The sequence below is a fragment of the Plecotus auritus genome (genome assembly GCF_963455305.1).
Source record: "Plecotus auritus genome assembly, chromosome: 9".
Classification (NCBI taxonomy): Eukaryota; Metazoa; Chordata; class Mammalia; order Chiroptera; family Vespertilionidae; genus Plecotus; species Plecotus auritus.
In genome coordinates this window covers 149,606,889-149,633,548 of record NC_137783.1, presented here as the reverse complement: position 1 = coordinate 149,633,548, position 26,660 = coordinate 149,606,889, and the positions used below count along the sequence as shown (strand labels likewise).

The following is a 26,660-nucleotide window of genomic DNA, read 5'->3' as shown; positions in this document are numbered from 1 at the left end:
GGTGTTGCATTATTAGCCCTATTGTTTTTTCTTAGTCCAGGCCCCAAATATGGTACATCTTTGGTCCTTACTTACCATTGTGGAATCCCTCTCTTTTTTCTTCCAGAAGATGAGGGAATACCTTTCCATGTCTGGTCTATAAAGATTTCTCACTTCTTTTTTTCTTACTGTGGCTGTATATTTATTAAAATTTAAAAGTATTTGTTTTATCATTTTATATGTTTGAATGGGAAGATGAGATTTTCAATATATGCTCTACTTATCTTGAAATAGAAGGCTTTTATTTAATTCTGTTGTCAGTCATCTTGTTTGTGTGTGTGTGTGTGTATGTATGTATGGGATAAGGCAACTGAAATTGATTTCCCTCCCAAATAACCACATATTTTATTTAAAACTAGAGGCCTGGTGCATGGATTCATGTACTGGTGGGGTCCCTCGTCCTGGCCTGTGGGGATTGGGCTGAAACTGGCTCTCCTACATCCCCTGAGAAGTCCCGGATTGTGAGAGGGCGTACGCCAAGCCGAGGGACCCCACTGGTGCACGATCGGGGGGCTGGGGAGGGCTCCAGGACATGTCCAGCCCGTCTCGCCCAGTCCCGATCGGCCAGACCCCAGCAGCTAGCTAACCTACCAGTTGAGCATCTGCCCCCTGGTGATCAGTGCACATCATAGTGATTGGTCGAATGGTCAAACAGTCGGACACTTAGCATATTAGGCTTTTATTATATAGGATTGTTATTAAGATTTCTGGAGAATTCAAAGTTATCGACAAGGCTTTTTTTTCACACGTCTACATGTTTTCCCCATTCTGCTGTATTACTCCTTCAAAGAGAAATGGGATTTGGGAACAATATTTTTCTTATTTCACAGAAAGGTTACCAAATCACAGAAAAAAAGAGGTCGCCTTAGGTCGGAAAGTCTATAAGTGGTAAAAATTGATGTAAGATATCCTGGTTCAGTGCCAAGTTCATTAGACTTCAGTGTAGCATAACCTTGTTGCCATATTATCCTGGGCTTTGTGACTGAATTATATTTGAAAAGCAAACTAATGGCAAGAAAAATATTACCAATTAAGATTCATAGTTAGAACTTGATCTTGGTAAAGTCCTTTAAAATTTTTTTAAAATATATTTTTATTGATTTCAAAATGGAAGGGAGGAGAGAGAGATAGGAACACCAATGATGAGAGAAAATCATTGATCGGCTCCTCCTGCATACCCCACCCTGAAGATCGAGCCCACAACCCGGGCATGTGCCTGATTGGGAATTGGACTGTGACCTCCTGGTTCAAAGTTGACACTCGACCATTATCACACTGGCTGGGTTAATATCTATACTTTATGAGATGATTAAAACTTTATTAGATATATAGTACGAATGCTTTAGGAGAAAGTTGTGTTGTTTTGGGATATATTTGTTGTTATATTTTTAAAATATATAGATTGATTTCAGAGAGGAAGGGAGGACAGAGAGATAGAAACATCAATGATGAGAGAGAATCATTGATTGGGCTGCCTCCTGCACGCCTCCTACTGGGGGTCAAGCTCCAACTTGGGCATGTGCCCTGACAGGGAATTGAACCATGGCCTCTTGGTTCATAGATTAACGCTCAACCACTGAGCCATGCCAGCCGGACTGTTATTACATTCTTAAAGTTAAGTTCTTATATAATATCATTGTCAACCTCACAAGGTAGAACTTGTGGAGACTGAGATACCTATATTTATAGTTAGTTCTTTATAATACTACTGTAGAGAGGAAATAAGGATGGCATGTTATAAAATGGGAAATTTGTTTTTTCCTTTTGTAATATGAGTGTCAGGGTACAGAAAGGAAGAAGGGTGGTGCATGCTTTGAGGTACTCTTTGTTGATGATGACCCAGGACTCACTGATGCCTTGTGGAAATATAATTGAGTCAACACATGTAAATACACCAGGAGGTTCATTTATGAATTAAAGTAGCAAGATTTGCTTTTCTTTGTTAAAAAGTACCTTATTAAATAACATACTATATTAGTAAGTGGCTGAGAGGGTCATTCTTGAATTTTTCCACTTTTGATTCTAAATAAGCTCACTTGCTGGATTTGTTTTTATTAAATAATGAATGAATTTATTTAAAAAATACAAGAATATCAGATAGAACTCTGAAGATTTCTGGAATTAGATATGACCTTGTGGAAAGTAACTGAAAATACAAATGATTTAGCAAATGTGAAAAATTGAAAACATGAGATTAAATGTCTTAACCCCATCATGTAATTCTAAATATTCAAGCAATTTGCTGATGCATAGCTATTTCCAGTCATACTTTAAATTTTGCAGATAATCTTTTCATCAGGGAAAAGCCTTCTTGGCTCTTAAGTTTAATAAACAATTCCAAAAATTCTGGTGCTTGTCCAAACTGTGCTATTTTGTCGCCATTTCTTCTCACACAGAAATGCAATCTATACTGCCTGGATCCTCTGCAAAACTGAATTGGACTTCAGAGGAAGTCAGCTATTCTCAGGACATTTCAAGGGTAACACCTTTCCAGATGACTTTTGAGGCAGGTTTGTTTTTGTTTTGTTTTTTGTGGTTCTATAAATCATTGTTATTTTGGTTCTTAGTGTTTTACAAATCTAATAACAGGAAAGAAAAGCTTAGGTGCATCACAGTTCAAAGTTGAAATGAAATAAGGCATTAATTCCCAAACTTCCCTGCACAAATTTTAAATCATCTAGGACAGTGGTCGGCAAACTCATTAGTCAATAGAGCCAAATATCAACAGTACAACGATTGAAATTTCTTTTGAGAGCCAAAATTTTTAAACTTAAATTTCTTCTAACGCCACTTTTTCAAAATAGACTCGCCCAGGCCGTGGTATTTTGTGGAAGAGCCACACTCAAGGGGCCAAAGAGCTGCATGTGGCTCACAAGCCACGGTTTGCCAACCACTGGTCTAAGATGTTGGATTAGTCTGCTTGTGCTGCTATAAAAAAATATCAGAGATTGGGTGGCTTAAAGTTGAGTTCTTTAGGGGAACAGAAATTTATTTTCTTATACTTCTGAAGGCTAGAAGTCCAAGATCAAAGTGCCTTGTCACTGTTTCTTCACATGGTCTTTCCTCTGTACATACCTGGAGAGAGCTGTCTGGTATCTCTTCCTCTTCTGAATTTATTTTTTTAAATATATTTTTATTGATTTCAGAGATGAAGGGAGAGGGAGAGAGAGAGAGAAACATCAGTGATGAGAGAGAATCAGTGATTGGCTGGTTGCCTCATGCACGCCCCCTACTGGGTATTGAGCCTGCAGCCCCAGCACCCTTGACTGGAACCCTTCACTCCACAGGCCGACACTCCATTGAGCCAAACTGGCTAGGGCTCTTCCTCTTCTTATAAGGACACCAGCTCTATCAAATTAGGGCCTCGCCCTTATGACCTCATTTATGCTTAATTACATCTTTAAGGGACTATCTCTGAATACAGTAACCATCACATGGAGGGCTAGGCTTCAATATATGAATTTGGGGGGGACACAATTCAGTTCACAACAGGTGTGGCCTGGGCTTTGGAATACTTTAAAAATTCCAGTGATTCCTAATGTGCAGGTAAGTTCTTCTTTCCTTACTTTGAGTTGGTGGAGACATAAAGAATTAGATACCTTAAACATTCTCCCAAAAGAGCACTTGAGAGGCCTTTCTACATGTTTGAACAATTGTATGCTCCTTCTAAAAGGAATGGGTAAGTATCAGGATAACAAATATCCCTGACTGTGCCTTATCTTCTTTAGGAGAACTGAAGGGCAAACAATCTGGAGCAATTAATGGTTAGTCGGCTCTGAAACCATTAATGTCAAATAGCAATAAAATAGCTGATGCCAGTGAACCAAGGAAAGCAGTTCTAGAAAAGGAGATCACATGTTTTAGTCGGTCTGAACAATGCTAATTCTTATACCTAACGTTTTTATATTACTTAAGCCTCCTGATACTCTATGAAATGGATAGGACAAGGATTATCACCCCATTTTAAAGAAAACCGAGATTCACAGAATTTGACTGACTTTGTTAAGGTCCTACAAAAGTTAAGTGACAGAATTTGAACAAGCCTTAATCATTGGTCAATGCTGTTCCAGTATTTATTCATTCAGAAACCTGTTTTTGTTCAAGTTGGTCTCACTGTGCTAGATATTGAAGGTACACAATTCCAAAACATGTTACTTGATCCCAAGGAACTTGGAATCTAAAGGAAAAGATAAACAAATAATTGTAATACAGTGTAATATGTATCATGATAGAAGTAAGCACTAAATGCTGTGATTGCATAGAGCAGTGGTTCTCAACCTTTCTAATGCCGCGACCCTTTAATACAGTTCCTCATGTTGTGGTGACCCCCAACCATAAAGTTATTTTCGTTGCTACTTCATAACTGTAATTTTGCTACTGTTATGAATCGTCATGTAAATATCTGTGTTTTCCGATGGTCTTAGGCGACCCTGCTAGCGGTTCTCAACCTGTGGGTCGTGAACCACAGGTTGAGAACCACTGCTGTAGAGCCTAAGACCATCGGAAAACACAGATATTTACATTATGATTCATAACAGTAGCAAAATTACAGTTATGAAGTAGCAACGAAAATAATTTTATGGTTGGGGGTCACCACAACATGAGGAACTGTATTAAAGGGTCGCGGCATTAAAAAAGTTGAGAACCACTAGCATAGAGGAAGGGTACCTATCCCAGTGGGAAGGGGTCAAGATCTAGGTCTTGATGAGGCTGAAAACAGATTTTCTGACTATAAGGGGTTCAGAGACTTGAAAGAATAGGAAGTTGTCATCAGAGTGATAAAGTTTCTCTTGTGTGTGTTTTTTTTCCTTATTACAAAAGCAGTGTTTCCCACAGGAAAATCAAAATGAGCATTTAGAGCACAAATAATTTGACTTAATCAAGGTAGCCACTATTAACAACTTGGTATACAGCTTTTCACATAAAAATGGAACATTTCAGTTTAAGGTTTCCAGAATGGTACGGTTTCAAGCTATGTCTACTGAAATGGATGTCTGGAAATGAGTGTAAGTCAAGATTATTGAAGTTGAAGAGGCCAGGGAATTGTGAGACTAAATTGTTGCTTAGACTGGTCAACTACTGAATGTGGAAATCAGCTAAAATGATTGCAGGACTTGAAGTGCAGAGGAAAACTGAGTTTAGTGCTCAGCAGTCAGAGGGTGATGGACGAAGAAAGTTTGTAAAAGAGAAATATAACCTCAGAGGAACAAGGATTTCCTGAAAGCATTTGTTCCATTATGTTTCATTGTCACTGGTACTGGGCAGCTATTTAAAGATATTGGAAGACCTAGCCAGTTTGGCTCAGTGGATAGAGCGTCAGCCTAAGGATCAAAGGGTACGGGGTTTGATTTCTGTCAAGGGCACATACCTGTACCTCAGTTGCAGGCTCCTCCCCGGTCTGGGCTCCTGCAGAAGGCAACCAATCGATGTTTCTCTCACATCAATATTTATCTCTGTCTTTCTCTCTCTCTTCCATTCTTTTTAAAAATCAATGGGAAAATACCCTCAGGTAGATTAAAAAATAGTAATAAAGGTATTTGAAGACAGTAAGAGGACAGAAAGAGAAGATTGTGAAAGACTTCATTATATATATATACCTCAATTGGGGAGAAGGGTCAAGTAGCAAGGTTCATGGCAGACATCCATGAAAAAGCTACAATAAATAATCCACTCTTTTGGGCATGTGAGAATCACTAATCTCAGGAAAGACTGAGAAATGCTTCGTTTAGGAGAGATGTGGGGTTTTTGGTTATGCTGAGTCAGTCCTGCATCTTGGGGTCTATTAGGCTGGATAACATGTCCCTCCAAACAAAATTTGATTTTACAGGATCTTCTTGACATCTTTACCCATTTTTATATTTATTTTTATATATATTTATATTTTGCTATAATACTAAATGAAAAAAATGGGTAGATTATATATATGTAAACATATCTACGTATTTATACCTCTAGATTTTTGTATTTATCTACCTATTGTCTATCTATTTAAAGAGACAGAGACACTGATTGACTTTCTTCTAGAAAGTCATATAGGTCCCATGACTGCATAAGTTCAGGTTTCAAAATATAAAACAGCTCCCATATTCTATCATATAATTAGACTTGTATTTAAAGGTAAAGGCTGAAACATATAATTCAATGGTGGTTTCTGCTGCCAAGGGCTGGCAGCATCTGTTTTTACCTAACAGCACTTAAGTAAATTCACTGCTTCTATACGTATGTCAGGCTGGGATACTGGGTTTCTAACACACAATTATAAAAGGCCATAAAAGACTTTGCAGTCATTCAAAGTGTGCCTGTCTGCCTGGCCATCTCTGTCTGTCTCTTTCTCTCAGTAATTTATGAGAGATCTTAAAAGTAGCTATTTGCTTTATGTTAACTATCCTCTGCTGACCTGACAGTAGGTCTCTTTATCTTCTTGTCTGGATTAGGTGCCAATCCTTCTTGTATTTTTTTAGCATCTTTTTATATATTTAAATCATAAAACTTTTTATGTTGTCATAAAAGTTATTTATTTGTATTTCTCTTCTACTTACTGTGAACTCTTCAAATTGAGATTGTTTTATTTATCTCTGTAGGCCTAGGTGCATAATAAACCACATTAAGTGTTTTATGAGTGAATAAATACATATATTCAGTAGTCATGCATAAGCATTGCCTGCCAGGATCCATAAAAAATAAAGGTAGATTATGTAATATCTAATTCAGATAGCTATATGCATAGAAAATGAACACTCTTTGGAGAGGCAGCATTGCATAGTGGAATGTGAGTTTTGGAGATGGTCAGATCTAGGTTTGAATACCAATTCTTCCACTTAATGAGCTATATGTTACCTTGGACAAATTAATTAGCTTAGTTTCATTATCCTCATCAATAAAGTGGGGGTGTTTCCTGCTTGAATATAAACTGCTTGTCATCTAGCAGGTGTTCATTAAATGGTAGCTCTCATCATTATTAATTGTAGCTTCTCTTTGGTAGCTGCTCAAGGAACTTTCATGTATTTGCTAGATATAATTAGCGCTTTCTATGACACGCCCTATAATCACCAAGGTTACAGAAGTTGGAAACTGTTCCAAGAAGTTGTTTTGGAAGTGTGAAGTACAGAAAATGCTTTTAAGAGATCATTGCTTTCCTACTGTTTGAACATTTTATAATAAAAATTTTTAAATGAAGAATGTGACTATGATGTGTGCTGCAGTTACCATTTAATTACCACTATTTATGTGTATGAATAATTGTAGATTGGTTTCCAAAATTTTCTAATAATTCTAATCCTTTTTTTTCTAATTATCCCCAACCCTTCACACAGTTCCTGAACTCTTTTTCAGTGTATTAATAAAAGATGTTATAATTTATCCTTTATTAGATATTTGCATGTTTCTCTTTATTATATTATGAGATTTTGAGATTGGACCTTTTTTTCTTTACTATGTACCCAGTACATGGCTCTGTATTCTCTGAGCCACCATTAAGAACTTACTAATTCTGACTCTGTTTCTTCTTCTTATTCTCCTGGACTTCTCCCTTTTCCAGGAGACACTTTCCAATTTTGGTTTTAGGGACACAATATTAAATATAGTGAGTTAGTATAGGGAAGTGGTTAATACTAAAGCTTTGGAGCCAGATTAGGTATGCTTGCAAAAGTTTTTAACTTCTTTGAGACTCACTTTTTTCATCCTGAAAATGTTGGTTATAGGTAATATAAATAAGATACTTTAGCACTATTTCTGGAATAGAGAAAGCCTTCATTGGATGGTAAATCTTATTGTATTTGTAAAGATGTGTCAGGGTATATTGGAAAGAGCAGGGACAAATTTGTTTTAGATAGATTAAGGGTCAAATTCTGGCTCTAACACTGAACAGCTTAGTGACCTTAGGCAAGTTACTTAACTTCTTTGAGCCTCAGTTTGTTTTTGTTTTAAATCTACAAAGAAGGAATAGTAATATCTACCTCCCCAGGATTGCTGGGAAATAATATGTATATAGCAGCTGCACAATGCTTGCCACTTAGTAGGCATTCAACAAGTGGTATCTATTATTATTACCATGTATAACATACTAGGGGCCCAATGCACGAATTCGTGCACCTTGAAAGAACTATGGGCCACGTGGGTGCGGTGGGCACAGGGTGGGTCTCGGCCCATCTTCTGCGCCCCCACCTGGCCCCTCCCACTGTGCCCCCCCCCCCCGTCCCCTTTCTGCTGGCAACCCTGCTCCCATCCCTCCTATGCACTGACAGTGCCGGCCCACTCACACCCACAGACAGCTCAGAGCGATTGGGGCTGGCACCAGCAGTGGGTGCGAGCGGCAGCTGCTGTCCCAATTGCCTCTCAGGAGCAGGGGGAGGTGGAGAAACCCTGAGGGGCGATCAGGGCCAGCAGCCGCTCGCACCCATTGACGGCACCCAGTGATCGGGTCTGGCACAAGTAGCATGTGGGATCGCAGCGCACAGGAGCAAAGAATTTTTAGTAATCACCAGAGGCTCACCCTGATGACAGCGACCGGCGCCCCACCTTGGTCTGGCGCCCCCTCTCACCTGCTCCACCATCTTGCCAACACCTGCCATGTTCTGCATTCTGTTGCCTGCTGCTGACATATGCCATGTTTACGCACGCCCCCTGGTGGTCAGCACACATCATAGCGACCAGTTCGGTTGTTCTGTTGTTCGGTCCATTTGCATATTAGGGTTTTATATATATATAGATATTTTCAGATTATTTGATTCTTAAAACAGTTCTGTGAGGTAAAAGGGTGAGTTTTATCCCTCTTTTGCTCATTAGGAAATAAGGTCCAGAGCAGTTAAGTGATGTTTTTATCCATGATCACTTAAGTAATTTTATTTTAAAATATATTTTATTGGTTTTTTACAGAGAGGAAGGGAGAGGGATAGAGAGTTAGAAACATCGATGAGAGAGAAACATCGATTCAGCTGCCTCCTGCACACCCCTCACTGGGGATGTGCCTGCAACCAAGGTACATGCCCTTGACCAGAATTGAACCCAGGACCCCTCAGTCCACAGGCTGACACTCTATCCACTGAGCCAAACCGGTTAGGCTTAAGTAATATTTTATATATGTTTTTTAAAATTGATTTTAGAGAGAGAGGAAGGGAGAGTGATAGAGAGCTGGAAATAACTATCAGCTGCCTCCTGCATGCCCTCTACTGGGGATCAAGCCTGCAACCCAGGCATGTGCCTGACCAAGAATCGATCCAGTGTGACCTCTTGGTTCATGGGTAGAAGCTCAACCACTGAGCCACGCCAGCCAGGCTTCACTCATATTCTTAATACAGACGTTATTCTTCTCAGCTTCAGTCTGAATTACTTTAAATTATTTTTATATTTGTTCCAGAAGGTAATTTTGATATTGTGGGTTTTACTATGATCATTGTTCATGTGTCTCCTGAAGGTCCATAAAATAAGTACTTTAACCTAGGAAGTGATGGCTATTAGATTCTCTTTTGTGTCCAATTCTAAGACCCAAAGATGTTTCCCCTTGAATGTCTGAAAAGCTTTCTGAGGTGTTATTTTTATAGGAATAAATACCATAATTTAATTTATTTGTGCTTTTGAGTTTGTGTATAAGTGGTGGATGTTTTGTTGTGTTTTTACAGGTTGATGAAAAGCCAAAAATTTTGATGACAGATAGTCTGGTTATAAAGAATTTTTTACGCAAAATTGTCATGGTGCACCCTAAGGTAAGCTGTTATTTTGCACAATAAAGATTCTCTTATTTAAGTAATTTTTTTTTTAGTATTTTACTTTATTTTGTTCTTTGTTGTTTTGCTTGTTTGTTAATCCTTACCCAAATATATTTTTCCATTGATTTTTAGAGAAAGTGGAAGGGAGGGGAGAGACAGAGAGAGAGAGAAACATCGATGTGAGAGAGACAAATCGATTTGTTGCCTCTCACATGAGCCCCAACTAGGGCTGGGGATCAAGCCTGCAGCTGAGGTACATGCCCTTTGACTGGAATTGAACCCACAAACCTTCAGACTGCGCACTGACACTCTATCCACTGAGCCAAACCGGCTAGGCTAAGTCATGTTTTTAAGAGATCTCTACTCTGTAAAACATGGAAGGACCTGGTTGATTCTCTTTCTTTTAATGACATGATTACAACTTTTAATATGGAATTGATTTGGTTTCTATGTCCCTAAGGCAATCTTTTTTTAAAAAAAAATATATTTTATTGGTATTTTTACAGAGAGGAAGGGAGAGGGATAGAGAGTTAGAAACATCGATGAGAGAGAAACATCGATCAGCTGCCTCCTGCACACCCCCTACTGGGGATGTGCCCGCAACCCAGGTACATGCCCTTGACCGGAATCGAACCTGGGACCTTTCAGTCCACAGGCTGACGCTCTATCCACTGAGCCAAACCAGTTTCGGCGAGGCAATCTTTTTTTAAAAATATATTTTATTGATTTCAGAGAGGACGGGAGAGGGAGAGAGAGATAGAAACATCAATGATGTGAGAGAATCATTGATTGGCTGCCTCTTGCATGCCCCACACTGGGGATTGTGCCCACAACCCAGACATGTGCCCTTGGCCGGAATTGAACCTGGGACCTTTCAGTCCACAGGCTGACGCTCTATTCATTGAGCCAAACCAGCTAGGGCCCTAAGACAATCTTGGTGTTGGTGATGTGACATAGTTGGGAGCCCTTGGATATAGAGAGAGTTCTCTTTTGGGTTCTTATTTTTATTTCTTTACTTTTTTTAAAAACCTCACCAGAGGATATTTTTCCATTGCTTTTTCTGAGAGAGTGGAGGGAGAAAGGGAAAAAGGGAGGGAGGGAGGGAGAGAGGAAGGAAGGGAGAGAGAGAAACATAGATGTGAGAGATGCATCATCGACTGGTTGCATCCCACACGCGTCCCTACTGAGGGTGGGGAGTGAACACACAACCCAGTTGTGTGCCCTTGACCGGCAATCGAACTCGAGTCTCTTTGGTCCTTAGGCTGATGCTCTAATCATCCAGCAAAACTGTCCAGGGGCTTCTTTACTGTTTTATTGTATCAGTTTGGGTATTTCTTCCCACTCCTCTGTGTTTCATTCTTTTTTGTTAAACCTGGCTGGTTATTGCCTTTACTAAAGTGATAGTAAGAGCAAATAAGGAAATTTTGATAAAGTATTTTGAACTTGGAAGAGCAAATTATTATTATTATCTGCAGTTAGATGTTATAAAGATGCACACAATCAAGTATGCTATATTACTTCCCCTATTTCCCCTCTTGTTGGCTTCCTACTTTTTTTGTTGTCAGCAGGATTCAGTGCTATTTCTTGCCAGTCACTACTCTAAGTGTTCTCCATGCACATACTCATTCAACCCTTGTAACACTCCTCATAAACTAGGTTTTATCATCATCCCCATTTTATAGCTGAGGAAACTATGGTACAGAAGTTAAATAACTTGCAGAGCCAGGATTTGAGCACAAACAGTCTGGCTCTGGAGTCCCTTATTACCCATTATGTTATATAGAAAGAAAAATATAGGTTGAAGGTAGGAAATAGACAGTGAAATAAATTGGAGGGAGGACAAAAAAGCCAGATGGGGCAGGGAAATAAAAAGCAAAGAAAATAAGCATGGAATGTTTCTTGTGTGATAACAATGGAAAGAATAGGGAGAAAATTGATATAGTTCCTTTAAGAAAGGGAAGAAAAGATACATTAGGGGAACAGAAGACAAAACGGTAGGATTTCCTGGTAATTTGTGAATGCTTGGAATTGTAGTGTTAAGATGCAATATATTTAAGAGACAGATTTTGAACATAGACAAGTGTTAATTATGTTTAGGGATGGTGTAAGTGAAAAAAAAAAGTGATATAAAAAGTATCTCCTTTATGGAAGTTTTAAATCTCTATCCTGGTTCATGTTAAATCTCATACACCATTTATTTTGCAGATTAGATTTAATTTCAGTGTAAAGGTGAATGGTATCCTCTCCACGGAAATCTTTGAGTAAGTCCTTAAATCCATGGCTTAAGTTTATGCCATAGCTCTAGAGCTTTTCTCAGTCGTTATTGTCCTATTTCCAGTAGGTTCACAGTTTTATTTATTGAGTCAAGTTCACTTTGAAACTAATATTCTGAGACCCCCACATTTTATTATTCTATATTAGCTTTTAAAATAAGTAAATAGATTCATCTAAACCAGTGGTCGGCAAACTGCGGCTCGCGAGCCACATGTGGCTTGCGAGCCGCGGTTTGCCGCTCTGTTGACTAATGAGTTTGCCGACCACTGGATAGGGGCTTAATCACAAGGAACAACAACAGCCTGTAATTATTGGAATCAAGAGTCTAGGTCAGTGGTCGGCAAACTCATTAGTCAACAGAGCGGCAAACAGCGGCTCACGAGCCCCATGTGGCTCGCGAGCCGCAGTTTGCCGACCACTGATCTAAACCTTTTATATCTTTCCCTTTTACTAGAGTGAGTGAATTTAAAAATTGTCATTTTCCCCATGGTTAATTGGTTACTGAATTCCAGTAATCTCTAGGGGTGGTAGTAGTCATATTACCAAAATTTGTACCAGGCAGAAATTGGTATTAGAATCTTTGAGATATGGCTTAGCTTTTTATTGCTTTGCAGGGCAGAGAATGAACCTACTTTGAACCTGTCGAATGGAATTGCTCTTGTCGTAAACTATCAGCATTATATGAGGTGAAGGGGGAAAGTTTTACTCTCCTATTAAGAATATAAATGTGGCAGAAATTGAAAATGGTCTCACTTGTCATTTCTTAGTGCCAGATGTCAGAGTCTCTATCAGAAAAATAAAGTAAAACTTTTAAGCTAATTATATTGAAAACTATTGTTATTCCTGGCTCCTTAAATATATTCTGATTGACCTGAGGACATGTTCTTTCTCCTCTCCATGCCTTATTTTCTCCTGAAACAAAACATACTCTCCTAATTCCAGTCCCATTTAGACATGAGAAGAGAGGATTGAATTTAAAAGGTACTTGAATTCTTGGCTAGATAGATACAATGGCTACGAAGAAATTCTTAGTGTATTATTGTTTGTGCATCAGCATTTTGCCTAGGTTTGGAAATCATCTCTCTCCCTACCTCCACGTTCTTCAAACTGCAAATAAATCCATGGAGAAGGTGGTATATAATATGGAATAGACAGAATGCCTCCATTAGAATATTTTTTATTCTTTAATGCATGCAGAAAACAACACCCTCACTCCATATCTTTCTCTAGTAATCTTAAAGTATCATACATTCCTTACAGGTAGACATCTTGTTATCATAGCTTTATTGAAAGAGACGATGCTTGTAGACACATTTCCCTGGGCAACTTGATTAGTTTAGAGAGAGAAAAAGGTTCATTACTCTTTTGTATTTAGAAAAGAGCTGTTGGAAAGTAACCAAATATTAAATTTCTCTAGATTTTTTTTAGGAGAGAAAGGTATCCTAATTTTTTCTAATTATTGCTGTCAAACAGTAACTTCAGACCTCTTCAGGGGAAGCATGTGTGGGAGTAGTCATCTGAGAATAGGGATGCCAGTTTTAGGTTATTTGTTTTAAGGAACCCCTCACTCTCACTTCTGCCGTGCTGATCTCTGAATGATTTTGGAAACTTCTGCTTAGAACGATAGAGTAATTAGTGGATGAAATTCATTTTTGAGAAAATAAAACTGTCCCTAGCAGCAGCGAAAGCAGGAGCCATGATACCATTCCTGAAATGCCGATTTGTCTGCTCTGTCTGCTGCTTGTGCTTCCCTGAGTGGGACGCAAGTTATTGATACGGCCGGTTATATGGTTAGGCACATGCTAGAGATTATAAAAGGAATTTTGAATGCCTTTAAAAATATTTTCTTGAGGAAAAAAGCTAAATTTGTCTTCCTTGTTTTTTGACAGTAGACCAAAATTTGGTACAACTCAATTACTCTGCAGCAGAATCCATCCTGTACTAGGACGTCCAGTAATGCTTTTCATCCCCAATGACGTGGCTGGCGTGGACTTGTTGGGAGAGCTGATACTGACTCCAGCTGCTGCTGTGTGTCCCTGCCCGAAGGTCTCATCCAACCAGCTGATGAATAGGATTTCTTCAGTTTCCATATCCTTTTGATGACAGAATTCATACAATTTTCTTTGAAAATGAATTGTTATGCCCAAATTTTAGAAAATCCTTTAGCATATAAACTCTGAGTGTAAAAGCCAGTATGATTTGTATAAAAACAAAAATCCAGTATGAAATCCAAGCTGAAAGTTTTTCCAAGAAACTGAAAACTATAAAATGTGACACACGTGCCACGCTCTTTTCATATTATCCCATATGACTAAAGCATGGAATGAATGGTGCAAGAGGAAGAGATGAGGCTGGAAAAGTCATTTGGGGTTGAATATGGTGGACATTGAATGCTACACTACAGATTGTGAACTTTATTCTCTGTATAGTGGGAAACCATTGAGTGTTTTAGGAGTTTCTAGCTGCATTGTACAGGATAGATGGGAGAGAGAAGTCCGTAATCACTAAGTAAATAAGTAAACTGGACAAGTGGGATTGAATGCCTGAATTAAAAGTATGAGTATGGAAAGGAGAGACTGAGAGGCTTATTATTGGAAGGAATCAGCATAATGAGGTGATCAATTTATTGTTAAATATGGAGATATTAGGGGCAGAGAAATGAAAGGATATTGTTGAAAGATTCTCACACTATGTAAGTCAATTGTTACAATATCACTTGAAGATAGACATGATAACTTAAAGTTGTATATTATAAGCCTAAAACAATCCCTAAGTTGATACAACAGTTATAACTAATAAGCAAAAAAGGGGAATAAATGGAACTATAAAATATGTCCAATCCAAAATAGAATCCAAAGAATAGAAAAGAGGGAAAAGAAAACAGAATATTAGGAACAAATGGAAAACAGATAACAAGATGTAGATTTAAACCCAACCATAGCAGTATTCTTATTAAATGTAAATGGTTAACCCAGTGGTCAGCAAACTGCGGCTCGCGAGCCACATGCGGCTTGCGAGCTGCGGTTTGCCGCTCTGTTAACTAATGAGTTTGCCGACCACTGACCTAGACTCTCAATGCCAATAATTACAGGCTGTTGTTGTTCCTTGTGATTAAGCCCCTACCAGTGGTCGGCAAACTCATTAGTCAACAGAGCGGCAAACCGCGGCTCGCAAGCTGCATGTGGCTCACAAGCCGTAGTTTGCCGACCACTGGTTAACCCAATGAAAAGACAGTCATATATTTTGACTCTTCAGATACTCCTCTCTTTTTTTTTTTTTTTTAAATATATTTTATTGATTTTTTACAGAGAGGAAGGGAGAGGGATAGAGAGTTAGAAACATCGATGAGAGAGAAACATCGATCAGCTGCCTCCTGCACACCCCCCACTGGGAATGTGCCCGCAACCAAGGTACATGCCCTTGACCGGAATCGAACCCAGGACCCTTCAGTCCGCAGGCCGACGCTCTATCCACTGAGCCAAACCGGTTTCGGCAGATACTCCTCTCTTTTTAAAAAAGTTTTAAACATATATTTTTATTGATTTTAGAGAGGAAGGGAGAGGAAGAGTTAGAAACACCAATGATGAGAGAGAATCATTGATTAGCTGCCTCCTGCATGCCTCAGGGATTGAGCCCGCAACCAGACATGTGCCCTGACCAGGAATTGAACCTTGACCTCCTGGTTCATAAGTCAACACTCAACCACTGAGCTGGCCAGCCAAATACTCCACTCTTATTCCGAGTTGGCAGCATCTCAAAGCTCCCCTGGCTCTAAACAGTGAATGTGTTGGCCTTAGCTCATGTTTTTGGATTTGTGATGGAGACTTCATTTATGGGCACTGCCAACCTTTGTTCTGTTGTGACTTTTCATAATGCCCCAGTGCCTACTGGGTAAGAATTTTATTCTTTACACTCAATTTCTTGTGTTTATCCTATTAAAAAGATGAAAACAAAGAAAACTAAAGGAAAAATATATTATTTAAATATATTAGCCTTGGTTCAGGATACAAAAAAGAGTAGGCAGTGATTCCTAACTAGTAATTTTGCCTTCAGATGACATGTGGCAATGTCTGGAGACATTTTTTAAAAAATATATCTTTATTGATTTCAGAGAGGAAGGGAGAGGGAAAGAGAGACAGAAACATCAATGATGAGAGAGAATCATTGATTGGCTGCCTCCTGCACGCCCCCTCGCCCCCATCAGGGACAGAGCCCGCAACCCAGGCATGTGCCCCCGACCAGAATCGAACCTGGGACCCTTCAGTCCGCAGGCCAACGCTCTATCCACTGAGCCAAACCAGCTAGGGCTGGAGATATTTTATATGTATTTTTATTGATTTCATAGAGAGAAAGGAAGAGGGAGAGACAATCATTGATTGGCTGCCTCCTGCACACCCCACACTTGGGATTGAGCCTGCAACCTGGGCATATGCCCTGACTGGGAATCAAACAGTGACCTCCTATTTTTTAGGTTGATGCTCAGTCACTGAGCCATGCCAGCTGGGCTCTGGAGACAATTTTTATTGTCATGAATGGAGGGAGGGGTAAAGGCCAGGGATGTGGCTAAACATTCTACAATGCACAATACAGCCCTTCTTCCGAAACACACAACAAAGGATTATTTGCCTTAAGCGTCAATAGTGCTGAGATAGAGAAACCCTGGGTAGGAGAGAGGATGAGAGTGGGAAGGAAACCATTTCAGGGACCTTTCCTTCTTTGTCTGAGAGAATAGGATTAGAGAAGGTGAGAAGGAGTTTCCTTATCAATCTGAATATACTCAAAAACTTATTGGAAAATATTCCTTTGTGTACACTTTTATTCTAGCATGTATCACATTGTATTACAGTTTACTGGTTTTACATGTTTCTCTTACACTACAAATATAACTTGAAGGTAGGTATTAAATCTGGATATTCATCTTTGTATCCCCAGAACTTAGTATGATGTTTAACCTGACATATCATTCAAATCTATGATTGAATGAGTAGGATGAATTAATAACTAATTGCCCTAATACTATACCTATAGCTCATACTCATTAAACCCAGAATAAATTTCTGAGGATTCTAGTGAATCTATCTATCTCTGATACCTGACACCTATCTTCAATGTATAAAAGGCTTAATATGTAATTGCCTAGCACACTACTTTATTTCTGGGAATGTGAACCAGGTTAATGTTATATGTTTATTTTATGCAAATGAATACATATAAAAACTAAAATTTGAAAGTTTTCTTTAGCACCTATACATATTTCTATATGGACCTTCGGGTCTGCCTCTGATATTGCCAAGCCAGGAACAGTCAATTACTACTGTCTTCCAAGATACCTCTTATTTCATTGACTGGAAGAAGTACCACTTGCGTATGGTGCCCAATTTGGATCTCAATTTGGATAGAGGTATATCTCCCTCTCTTTGCACAGGAATCAAGAAAACTGGAGACTATCAGAGAAATGCAAGGAAGCATAAATACCAGGTGTAAGTTTGAGAGACCACTTGGAGTGAGGCAAATGGTGTCAAGAGACAAAGCCCCATCAGAGCTTAGCCGTTTTTGCATTCCATATGATGCTGGTTCTTCTCTCACTTCCTCTTTTGCCTCCTCTATTCCTGGAGTAGCCAGTGGCCTTCATCTTCTAGAGACTTGTTCAGAGGGTTTCTGTTGTACCTTAATCTGTCAGTTCTGGAGTTTTATAAATGTCAGTAAGGGAGCAATTGCATCTTTGTGGGAGAGAAATGTTTCCTAATGAGATGAGAAAACCCACATAAAATTACTTAGAAAAAAATTAAAACGCTACATAAATACAAGGCAGGAGTATAAACCTTATAGTAATAAAGCTAGGAACCTGGCGGTAATATTCATGTAGAGCCTAACCAAAATTAGTTTTGGGTGAATCATGTTTAAAGTTGGATGCTTAAAAACTAGACTAACAAAACTGGGAAATAGGTATATACAACCATGAGTTGATGTCTAGGAAGTTTACAGTCTTGATTTTGACTGCTGTTAGCTAGAATCCTTTGAAATTTGGAAGGTAATCTGGTCAATTGTATCCTGAGGAAGATGACCATTAGGGAAGAGGTATTGTAGAGTTGTGACTGGCATGAGAAGGTTGAAGCCTCATGGGATGGGCAATGTCTCAGGGGAATGATAGAATCTTCATCAAGGAAGTAAGCCTTGGGGTAAGGCTCTTTTTCTTACGTAGTGGTTATTCCAGAGGTTCGATTGAAAGGAGGGTGTCCTTGGACAGGGTCTCTGGAGGTAAGAGGTTTTGTGAAGAAATAATGTTTGGTCTTAACAAGATGTCATGTTATTAGGATTTTAAATTTCTAGGGCTCTCCATATCTTCTCTTTCATTTTTATTTTCATGTTTTATTGATTTCCTTTATTTTTTTGTCAATTTGTGATGCCTGAATTTTCTCACTTAATTTTGGAAATGAATAATGTAGAAAATGCCCCTTGTTTCACGCCCCCTCCCCTTTACTCTGAAGGACAGATCAGGGTCCCATGGAGGTACTTTTCTATATGGATCTGGGTGGAATTTAGGGTTATCCTGATTGTATTCTAAAGGATAAAGGTGCTAGAAAGTCACCACAGGGCATCAGATTACTTGGGAATTCACATACTATTCTGATTATAAATATAGATTTTGGAGTCAGTTTAAAACAGTTCCACCACTTACTCTCTCAGGTTGGGCAACATATTTAACCTCTCTATGCCTCTTTTCTTATCTGTAAAAAGGCATAAGAATAGGTCCTGTGCCATAGTGTTGTGAAGTCTAAATGTTGAGATAGTACATGTAAAGAATTTAATATTGTACATGGCATAGAGTAAGCATTCCATACAAGTTAGCTGTTACCATTACTCAGGCTTGACTCTGACCTCTGCCGCTTACTAGTGATACCTACCTTAGAAGGTTGTATAAGGGATGCATGAATTTATTATATAATGCTGCTCAGTAAGTGCTAAGGAGTGCTGCTTGGTTTGCATCTGGCACACCTAGTTGTTTTGATGTTCTTCCTGAGAATCACTTTATTTGCTTCCATCCTGTGGATAGAGAAATAAATTCAGGAGGAGAAGGCAGTGTTCAAATTTAGATTTATCTCAGATTTTTCTTTTTTTTGAGGTATAGGTTCTTTATCCAGTTAGTATTTTGAAGGCTTTATTTAAGAATACTGTGCAATATCTTGTTCTCTAGATATGGTGCTTCCAGATGTCAGTTATCAGGTGGAATCCAGTGAGGGGGATCAGTCTCAAAATATGGACCTTCAGGAACAAACTTTGCTGCTTATTCTCTTTGTGGATTTCCATAGCCAGTGTCCAGTCCAGCAAATGGAACTCTGGGGTAGGTATAAGGGAATGGGGCTGCTAGCCTGGATGTGCTTACATGTTAAAAGAAAAAAGAAAAGGAGACTTTAGCCCAACCAGTGTTGCTCAGTGGTTGAGCATCAACCCATGAACCTGGAAGTCCAGGTTCAATTCCTGGTCAGGGCATATGCCCGAGTTGCGGGCTTGATTCCCAGTTAGGGACATGCAGGAGGCAGCCGATCAATGATTCTCTCTCATCATTGATGTTTCTGTCTTCCTCTCGCTCTCTCTTCCTCTCTCTCTGAAATCAATAAAAGCATAGTTTTTAAAAGAAAAGGAGACTTTATATGATGCACATATCTGAGTTAGATATACTTCTGTAGAATAATGAATTTCAATAGAGAAAAAACTTGCTTAAATAAAGTAAAACAAATTATATGCTCTATGGAAAAGATCTGTATCTTCTTTTTTTAATCCTCACTGAGGAAATGTTTTTATTGATTTTTATAGAAAGAAGAAGGGAGGAATGGAGAGACAGAGACTGAAACATGGATCGGTTGCCTCCTGTACTTACCCCAACCAGGGATTGAACCCAAAACCTAGGTATGTGTCCTGATCAACAATCAAACCAGCAACCTTTAGATGACACTCCAATCAACTGAGTCACCTGGCCAGGGCAGAAAGATCTGAATCTTAAAGCATTACTTAAATGATGACATTTCTGGATTTGGTTGACCAGAAGTCAGCAGACACTTCCTATAATGCTCCCTAAAGGGTATATTACCTTAAATGGGTTTTCAACCTGAGCTGCACAGACTATTGCCTGGGGAGCTTCTAAAAAACACCTAAATCTCACCTTCAGAGATTCTGATTTCTTTGGACTAAGTTAGTGCTCAAGTATCAGAATGTTTTTAAAGCTTCTCAGGCTTGTGAACTGTTCGCTTCCATACTGCTTTTCCAGGTGGAATAAAGAAATATTATTGCCTTTCTTGGCCTTGATGCAACTTCTCAGATACAACATGAGGAGCTCTGTGAATATATTGGTATAAATGGCTTTATGTGATCGCCACATAGACCTCCGAAAAGTGAGAAATTGTCCTTCTTTAGGCATACAAGGGGGAGCCTTGGGTGCTTATTTAATAGGTGGGTGATAACCTGTTTTCAGAAAGGTTCTCTCTGTTAGAGGTAAAGCAGTGATTTCACTGTTTTGTGGTCCGTGAAACACATGCATCAGATTCACCTGGAATATTTGAAAATGTGCAGCTTCCTGGACCAAGGATTAATTCATTATTTTGCTATAATGTAAAAATCTAGTACAACTCAAGAATTGGCATTTTTAACAAGATTCTCAGGTGATTATTAAATATAGTAAAGTTTGAAAACCACTGAGTATGAGTGGGAGTTAGCTTACACATTTTAATGCAATAGCCCCTGGAACATAAGTGTGTTTCTCGGTGCCTTCTAAACTGTGAAGAAGTAGCAAGAAGCAGAGCTTATAAGCTTCTGGGGGAAGGTTGATAACCTTTCTTTTGATGTTCCTGGTATGTCTCTGTGTTCTTTCTCTCTGGGCTGATGCTTTTGCTTGGGGTTCTGTTCTCCGGGCATTGATGTGGCCCTTCTCCCACTGACTGAGTCATAGGAGAAACGAGACAGCCAACCCCAGATCAGCAGAGCTCATGTTGGCTGGTGCCAGCTATGTATGAACAAACCATTGTCGGCTGTGGGGTTCTTTCTGCTGCCTGCCACCCATGCCACTCCTATCTTTCCCCAACATGTGTATATTCTGTAGGAGACAAGCTCTACTTCCCTGGGCTCTGGTTTGCAACTGTTTGAGGAGCTGGTGTTCTTTGGTGCCCCACTATTCCATTCATCAAGGCCCTGGAATGGGAACATAGAAGAGACCTAAACTAAAGAGGCTTCTAGCAAGGAAGTCAAAGGTGAAGGTGCCAGGGTTGTTATCTGGCTGTGCTCAAACAGTAGAGGCTGATAAGAGGAGCAATTTAGTATTGTGGAAAGGATTTCAGGGTACAGTCAAGAGACCTGAGTTCAGTTTTGGCCCTGCAACCAAATTCCTCAATTATTTTTGGGAAGCAAGTCACATAAATCACTTGATCCTCCTTTTCATAAATAGGGTAGGGCAAAAGTAGGTTTATAGTTCAGAGTATATGAAACACAGTTTATGCTTGTATTATTAATTATTATATTATTTTCCATAAAACAGCTATAATCCTACATTTGCCCCACCCTGTATTTAACATAAGATTGTTAGGCTAGGTGATATCAAAGGCCCTTCCAAGTCTAAAGACCCTCTTAAGACAAAATCTGTGATATTTTGGCCCTAACCGGTTTTCTCAGTGGTTAGAGTGTTGGCCTGCATCAGGTCAAGGGCATCTACCTTGATTGCATTCTCGATCCCTGGCCCTGGTTGGGGCATGTGCAGGAGGCAACCAATCAATCACATCTCTCTGTCTCTCTGTCTCTCTGTCTCTCTCTGTCTCTCTCCCTCTCTCTCCCCCTCCTTCCCTTCCTCCCTCCCTCCCTACCTCTCCTCCACTCTCTAATAATCAATGGAAAAAATATCCTCGGGTGAAGATTAACAACAGCAAAAATCTGTGATATTTTGGCTTTTTTTTATTTAGATCTGCTAACAGGAACACCATATTCAATCTTCTTTAGGATGACATAAAATAAAATCTGATACCATGCTCTGAATCTATTGAACATATCTACTAGTATGAACTCATATTCCTCAGAAGCCATTGTTACCTATCAATCTTGTAGTACTGTGATAGTTTAAACACCCCTGTTTAGCTAGACTTTAAAGGCCTGCAGCATCTCAGGTAGTTGTATTTAGTACTGGATTAAATGAAAATGCATTGCTGCATTAATAAAAATAGTATCTTTTAAAACGTCCTTACACATCTGGTAGTTTAGGACTAGCCTTTGAAGAAGATGTACTGTGAGGGTAAGTAGATATAGATACTAGTATATGGATATAGATATAATAATTTTTCTCTCCCCCCCCTCTTTTTTCATATACCCTTGAAAGCTTTCTCTAGAGCTCCTTTTAGGAAACAGATTGTGTAGAACCACAGTCTGCTTCCAGTGTCTTAAAAAACCACTTAATTGGCCTTCTGCCCACCTTGTCATGGTAACTTTTCTATGATTAACTCGTTATTTTGCCACAATGTTAAAGGCATCTGTTGGTATCTACAGTTTTAGGAAGAAACTTGTAGTTTTTTAATTAAATATCTGTTTTTAAAAGGGTTCTAGCTGATTTCTTGAGGCTATTCTTAGAATCAAACTGTAGAAAATAGTAATTCAAATGACATCATCATAGCAATAGCAGTATTTTCCCTTTGAATATTACAATGTACATTTTAAAACATTTCATTTACGTTATCCCAGTTTATCTGCACAAAATACCTGTGAGAACAGGTGATATAAAACCATTTTCTGTATTTAAGTGAGAAAAGTGAAGTGATTTGTCACCACTAGTTGGTAGTAGAAATGACCCTAGAATCTATGTTCCCCTGATTTCAGTTCCAGGCCCCTTTTGAGCAGACCACATATTACCTTTCCTTCCAGTAAAGCCTCTTGGTAGAAAATGTTCTGCTGCCTTGCATTCTTAATGCAACCCTGAGAAAAGCCAGCCAGTCATAAGCTGTTTCACTATTGTATATTTGTACAGACTACCCAGTGGAGAGTAGAAAAACACTGAAAAAAGAAAGATTAATTAAGAAGCATTTTTTCCATGTGTCCTATAGGGGGAATTTGTCTGTCTTTGTTTCAAAAGGATCATAATTGCTAGCCTATTGTTTGATGACATATTTTGCCCAGCTCTCTCACATTTTAGCTTTTCTGAATGATGCTGAGCAGTGGTACCTATGATTACTTTATCAGAGATAGTCTCCCATTTAAAAAGACCTGCAGTTTTTAGAGTAGTGTTGTGAGTTTTTACTTTTTCTGTACCACAGCACATCTGAAAGGATTGGCGACACACAGGCAATAATTGGCTCATCACGACGGTGATGCTCAGATAGGAGTGCAGTAGGGTTAAACACTCTGCAGGAGGCGTTCTCTCTCCTTTGGAGTCACTAGTATCATTGTTTATAGCATGTGGTATGTAATTATGTTTCTGATATGAATTAAACAGGACCCCACACTTGTTTCTTCAAAAGTAATGTTAGCCCTGGCTGGTGTAGCTCAGTTAGTTGGGCATCATCCTGTGCTCTGAAAAGTTGCTGGTTGGATTCCCTGTCAGGGCACACCCCTCATCCCCAAATGTCATTGTTCACTTTAGTTTTCCTCAGCTGTCTTTCATTTGTAGGTGGGAATTGGGTGAGTTTGTACATTGTTGGTGTGTGTGTGTGGTCTAAAACAGTAATTATTTGTGGGTAGGAATGAACTAGCACATGAGCAACAGCTTTGAAATGGTCATGCTCATTCAGGGCTATGAACATTCTCCCTTCCTTTAGGAATTCACACTTTGCTCACAGCTCATCTCAGTACCATCCTCCAAGAGAGCCACAGCGTGGTGCAAGATTCCATCCAGTTTGCTGTGGACCAGGCCTTGGAGCAGCATCATCAGGTTGCTAAGGTAATAAGAAATTCACAATTTTCTTTCTCCTATTCTCTCCATGAAAATGATAGCTAGAATATATGGTAAATAGGGCCTGAGACCCTGTCCTTCCTAATGCCTCTTCTCTCCTCTTTTGTCCCTTGAGCTGATCACGTATACTGCATCTAGCCTAGGAACTCAAGCTTTAACGTACATTGGTCACTGTAACTAGCTGGTTAGCTTTACTCCCCAGTAGGTAAGTTTGATTAAACAGGGATGGAATAATAGAGAGAAGTGACTCAGTGCTCCTCTGCCTTAACCCTACATCTCCCTTTCCCACACATCCCTCTGGAGCTACTGCTCCCATTTCCTAACCCTTATAACACACTTTCTCTTACTTTACTTTCTGAATTCCTTCATCCTGTGTACTTTTGGTAACATATTTCTTCTTTTATATGGCCAAAACAACCACACTAAGAAACCAAAGCTTAAAGCTTTTTGTTTTTAAATTGGAAGCATATCTATTTAGTGACCCAGTGTCTTATTGCTTGTTTTTTCTGAATCATCCCTGTGAAATGAGAAAACATTTTTTACTTATTTCAATCCTGTGTCCTTTACATGTCATGGTCTCAGTAACTATTGTTGATGGAGGGGGAAGAATTGTGAAATCTTGCTCTGACTGAAATCTTTGGTCCCTTTGGGATTCTCTGAACCAGCAGTTTGTGGTCTCCCCTTACTTGTTATGTTTCCTAGGTTCATCAGAAATTCCAGACCTCACTCTCTGTGGCTGTGAATTCCATCATGAGTATTGTGACTGGCAGCACCAGCTGCAGCTTCCGAAAGATCTGCCTTCAGGCCCTTCATGTTAGTAGGAGATTGGGGATGCTTTAAAGTGCCAGAGTTTCAATGACATTATACCTATCTTAGTAATATGCACAGTGCTTTTAGGAACATTATTGAATTAGATCCTATTGTGAACCTATATAGTACCAGGCCTATGTTAAGTGCCGGGGGAGAGAGAGAGAGAGAGATCTCAATGTGAGAGAGAAACATTAGCTGTCTCCTGTACACGCCCTAACCAGGGATAGAACCTGCAACTTAGGAATGTGCCCTAACCAGGAATCCAACCCACAGCCTTTTGGTGTATGGGATGATGCTCAAACCAACAGAGCCACCTGTGGTGAGTGTTTTAAGAAGTATTTGTTGAGCCCTGGCTGGCGTGGTGCATGTGGGAGGCAACTAATCAATGCGTCTCTTTCACATCAATGTTTCTCTCTCTCCCCCTCCCTCTCTCCTTCCTTCTCCCCCTCCCCCTCCCCCTCCCCTTTCACCCTCTCCCTCTCCCTCTCCCTTTCCCTCTCCATCCCTTCTTTCCACTCTCTAAAAATCAATGGGAAAAATATTCTCGGGTGAGGAGTAACACAAAAAGAGAAATATTTGTTGAATGGATAGTGGTGTGTATACTATTTTATAAATGAGAAAACAAGTTATTTAAAATTTCTACTTCCTTTAGGTCACACAACTAGTTATGAGCAGAGCTAGGATTAGGTCAGTGATTCTCAATTCCTTGTTGAAGAATGTTCTATTACCTCATGGTGACAGAATACATTGAAATAACTCAGCAGCCATCAGTATGACATTTATCTGGCAGTATGGAATAGTATATAACAAGTTTGGGAATCAGAGGCCTAAGTTCAAATCTTAGCTTATTTACTTACTAGCTATGTGGATTTAGGCCTGTACTTAACTTCTCTGAGCTTCATCTATAAATTGGAAAAATTAATAGTACCTCAGAGAGTGATTATGAGGGTAAGGGCTAAATGTGAAAGTGCATAACATATGGAAGGTTCCCAATAGATGTTAGTTTCTTTCCTTCCTTTTGGGAGTGTGTGTGGACCATTTGGTATTATTAATGGGGCTAACATATTTATTCCATATCTGTGACTTTATTTCTTAAACTTTCTTCTTGAAGATAGTATACACATTACATTTTATTTTATTTTAATATATGTTTATTGATTTCAGAGAGGAAGAGAGAGGGAGAGATAGAAACATCAATGATGAGAGAGAATCATTGATTGGCTGCCTCCTGCACACCCCTCACTGGGGATCAAGCCTGCAACCCGGGCATGTGCCCTGACCAGGAATTGAACCATGACATTCTGATTCATAGGTTGACACTCAGTCACTGAGCCACACTGTCCGGGCTACACATTACATTTTAAATAATAACTTATAAACTTTATCACTCTAATTTAACATTTTGGCATATTATCTCATATATTACACTAGAGGCCCGGTGCATGAAAATTCATGCACTGGAGTGGGGGGTCACTCAGCCCAGCCTGCCCCCTCTCACAGTCCAGGAGCTCTCAGGGGCGGGAGGCAACCCGGCGATCAGGGGAAGGCGATGCCCTATTACACCTCTGCTGCTGCCACTGCTGGCAGCGCAAGCCTCAGCCGGCCCTGGTTACCTGAGCTTCCTGTGGTCCTGGGTGGCTGGGCAGCTGCCATCCGAGGCTTGCCTGCACCTCGGGCCGGCTCTGGGCGGCTGGGGGGCTGAGGGGACTGGGGAACTCCGGAGGCAGGCACGTGGGGCCTTGCCATGCACCTGCTGCCTCAGCGGGGCTGAGGGGACTGGGTGCTGCCATCTTGTGGCTGTGGGTGCTGCCATCTTTGAGGGTGTTGCAGTCAAATAGCATATTCCCTCCTTATTGGCTGTGGGTGCCACCATCTTTGCAACAGCGTGAGTGTCAGTTAGCATATTCCCTCTTTAT

At 39.7% G+C, this 26,660-nt stretch overlaps 1 protein-coding gene across 1 annotated transcript in view; it reads left to right on the top strand.

Annotated features, from left to right (window-relative positions):
- Positions 1 to 26,660, top strand: part of TOP6BL (TOP6B like initiator of meiotic double strand breaks) — a 48,947-nt gene that overhangs the window by 11,566 nt on the left and 10,721 nt on the right. Inside the window, exons 4-12 of the mRNA XM_080641543.1 lie at positions 2,436 to 2,545; positions 9,657 to 9,740; positions 11,949 to 12,004; positions 12,632 to 12,703; positions 13,907 to 14,109; positions 17,272 to 17,418; positions 19,213 to 19,359; positions 23,801 to 23,922; positions 24,637 to 24,747. Coding sequence (XP_080497669.1) covers positions 2,436 to 2,545; positions 9,657 to 9,740; positions 11,949 to 12,004; positions 12,632 to 12,703; positions 13,907 to 14,109; positions 17,272 to 17,418; positions 19,213 to 19,359; positions 23,801 to 23,922; positions 24,637 to 24,747 — 1,052 coding nt within the window. The remainder of the gene's footprint in view (positions 1 to 2,435; positions 2,546 to 9,656; positions 9,741 to 11,948; positions 12,005 to 12,631; positions 12,704 to 13,906; positions 14,110 to 17,271; positions 17,419 to 19,212; positions 19,360 to 23,800; positions 23,923 to 24,636; positions 24,748 to 26,660) is intronic.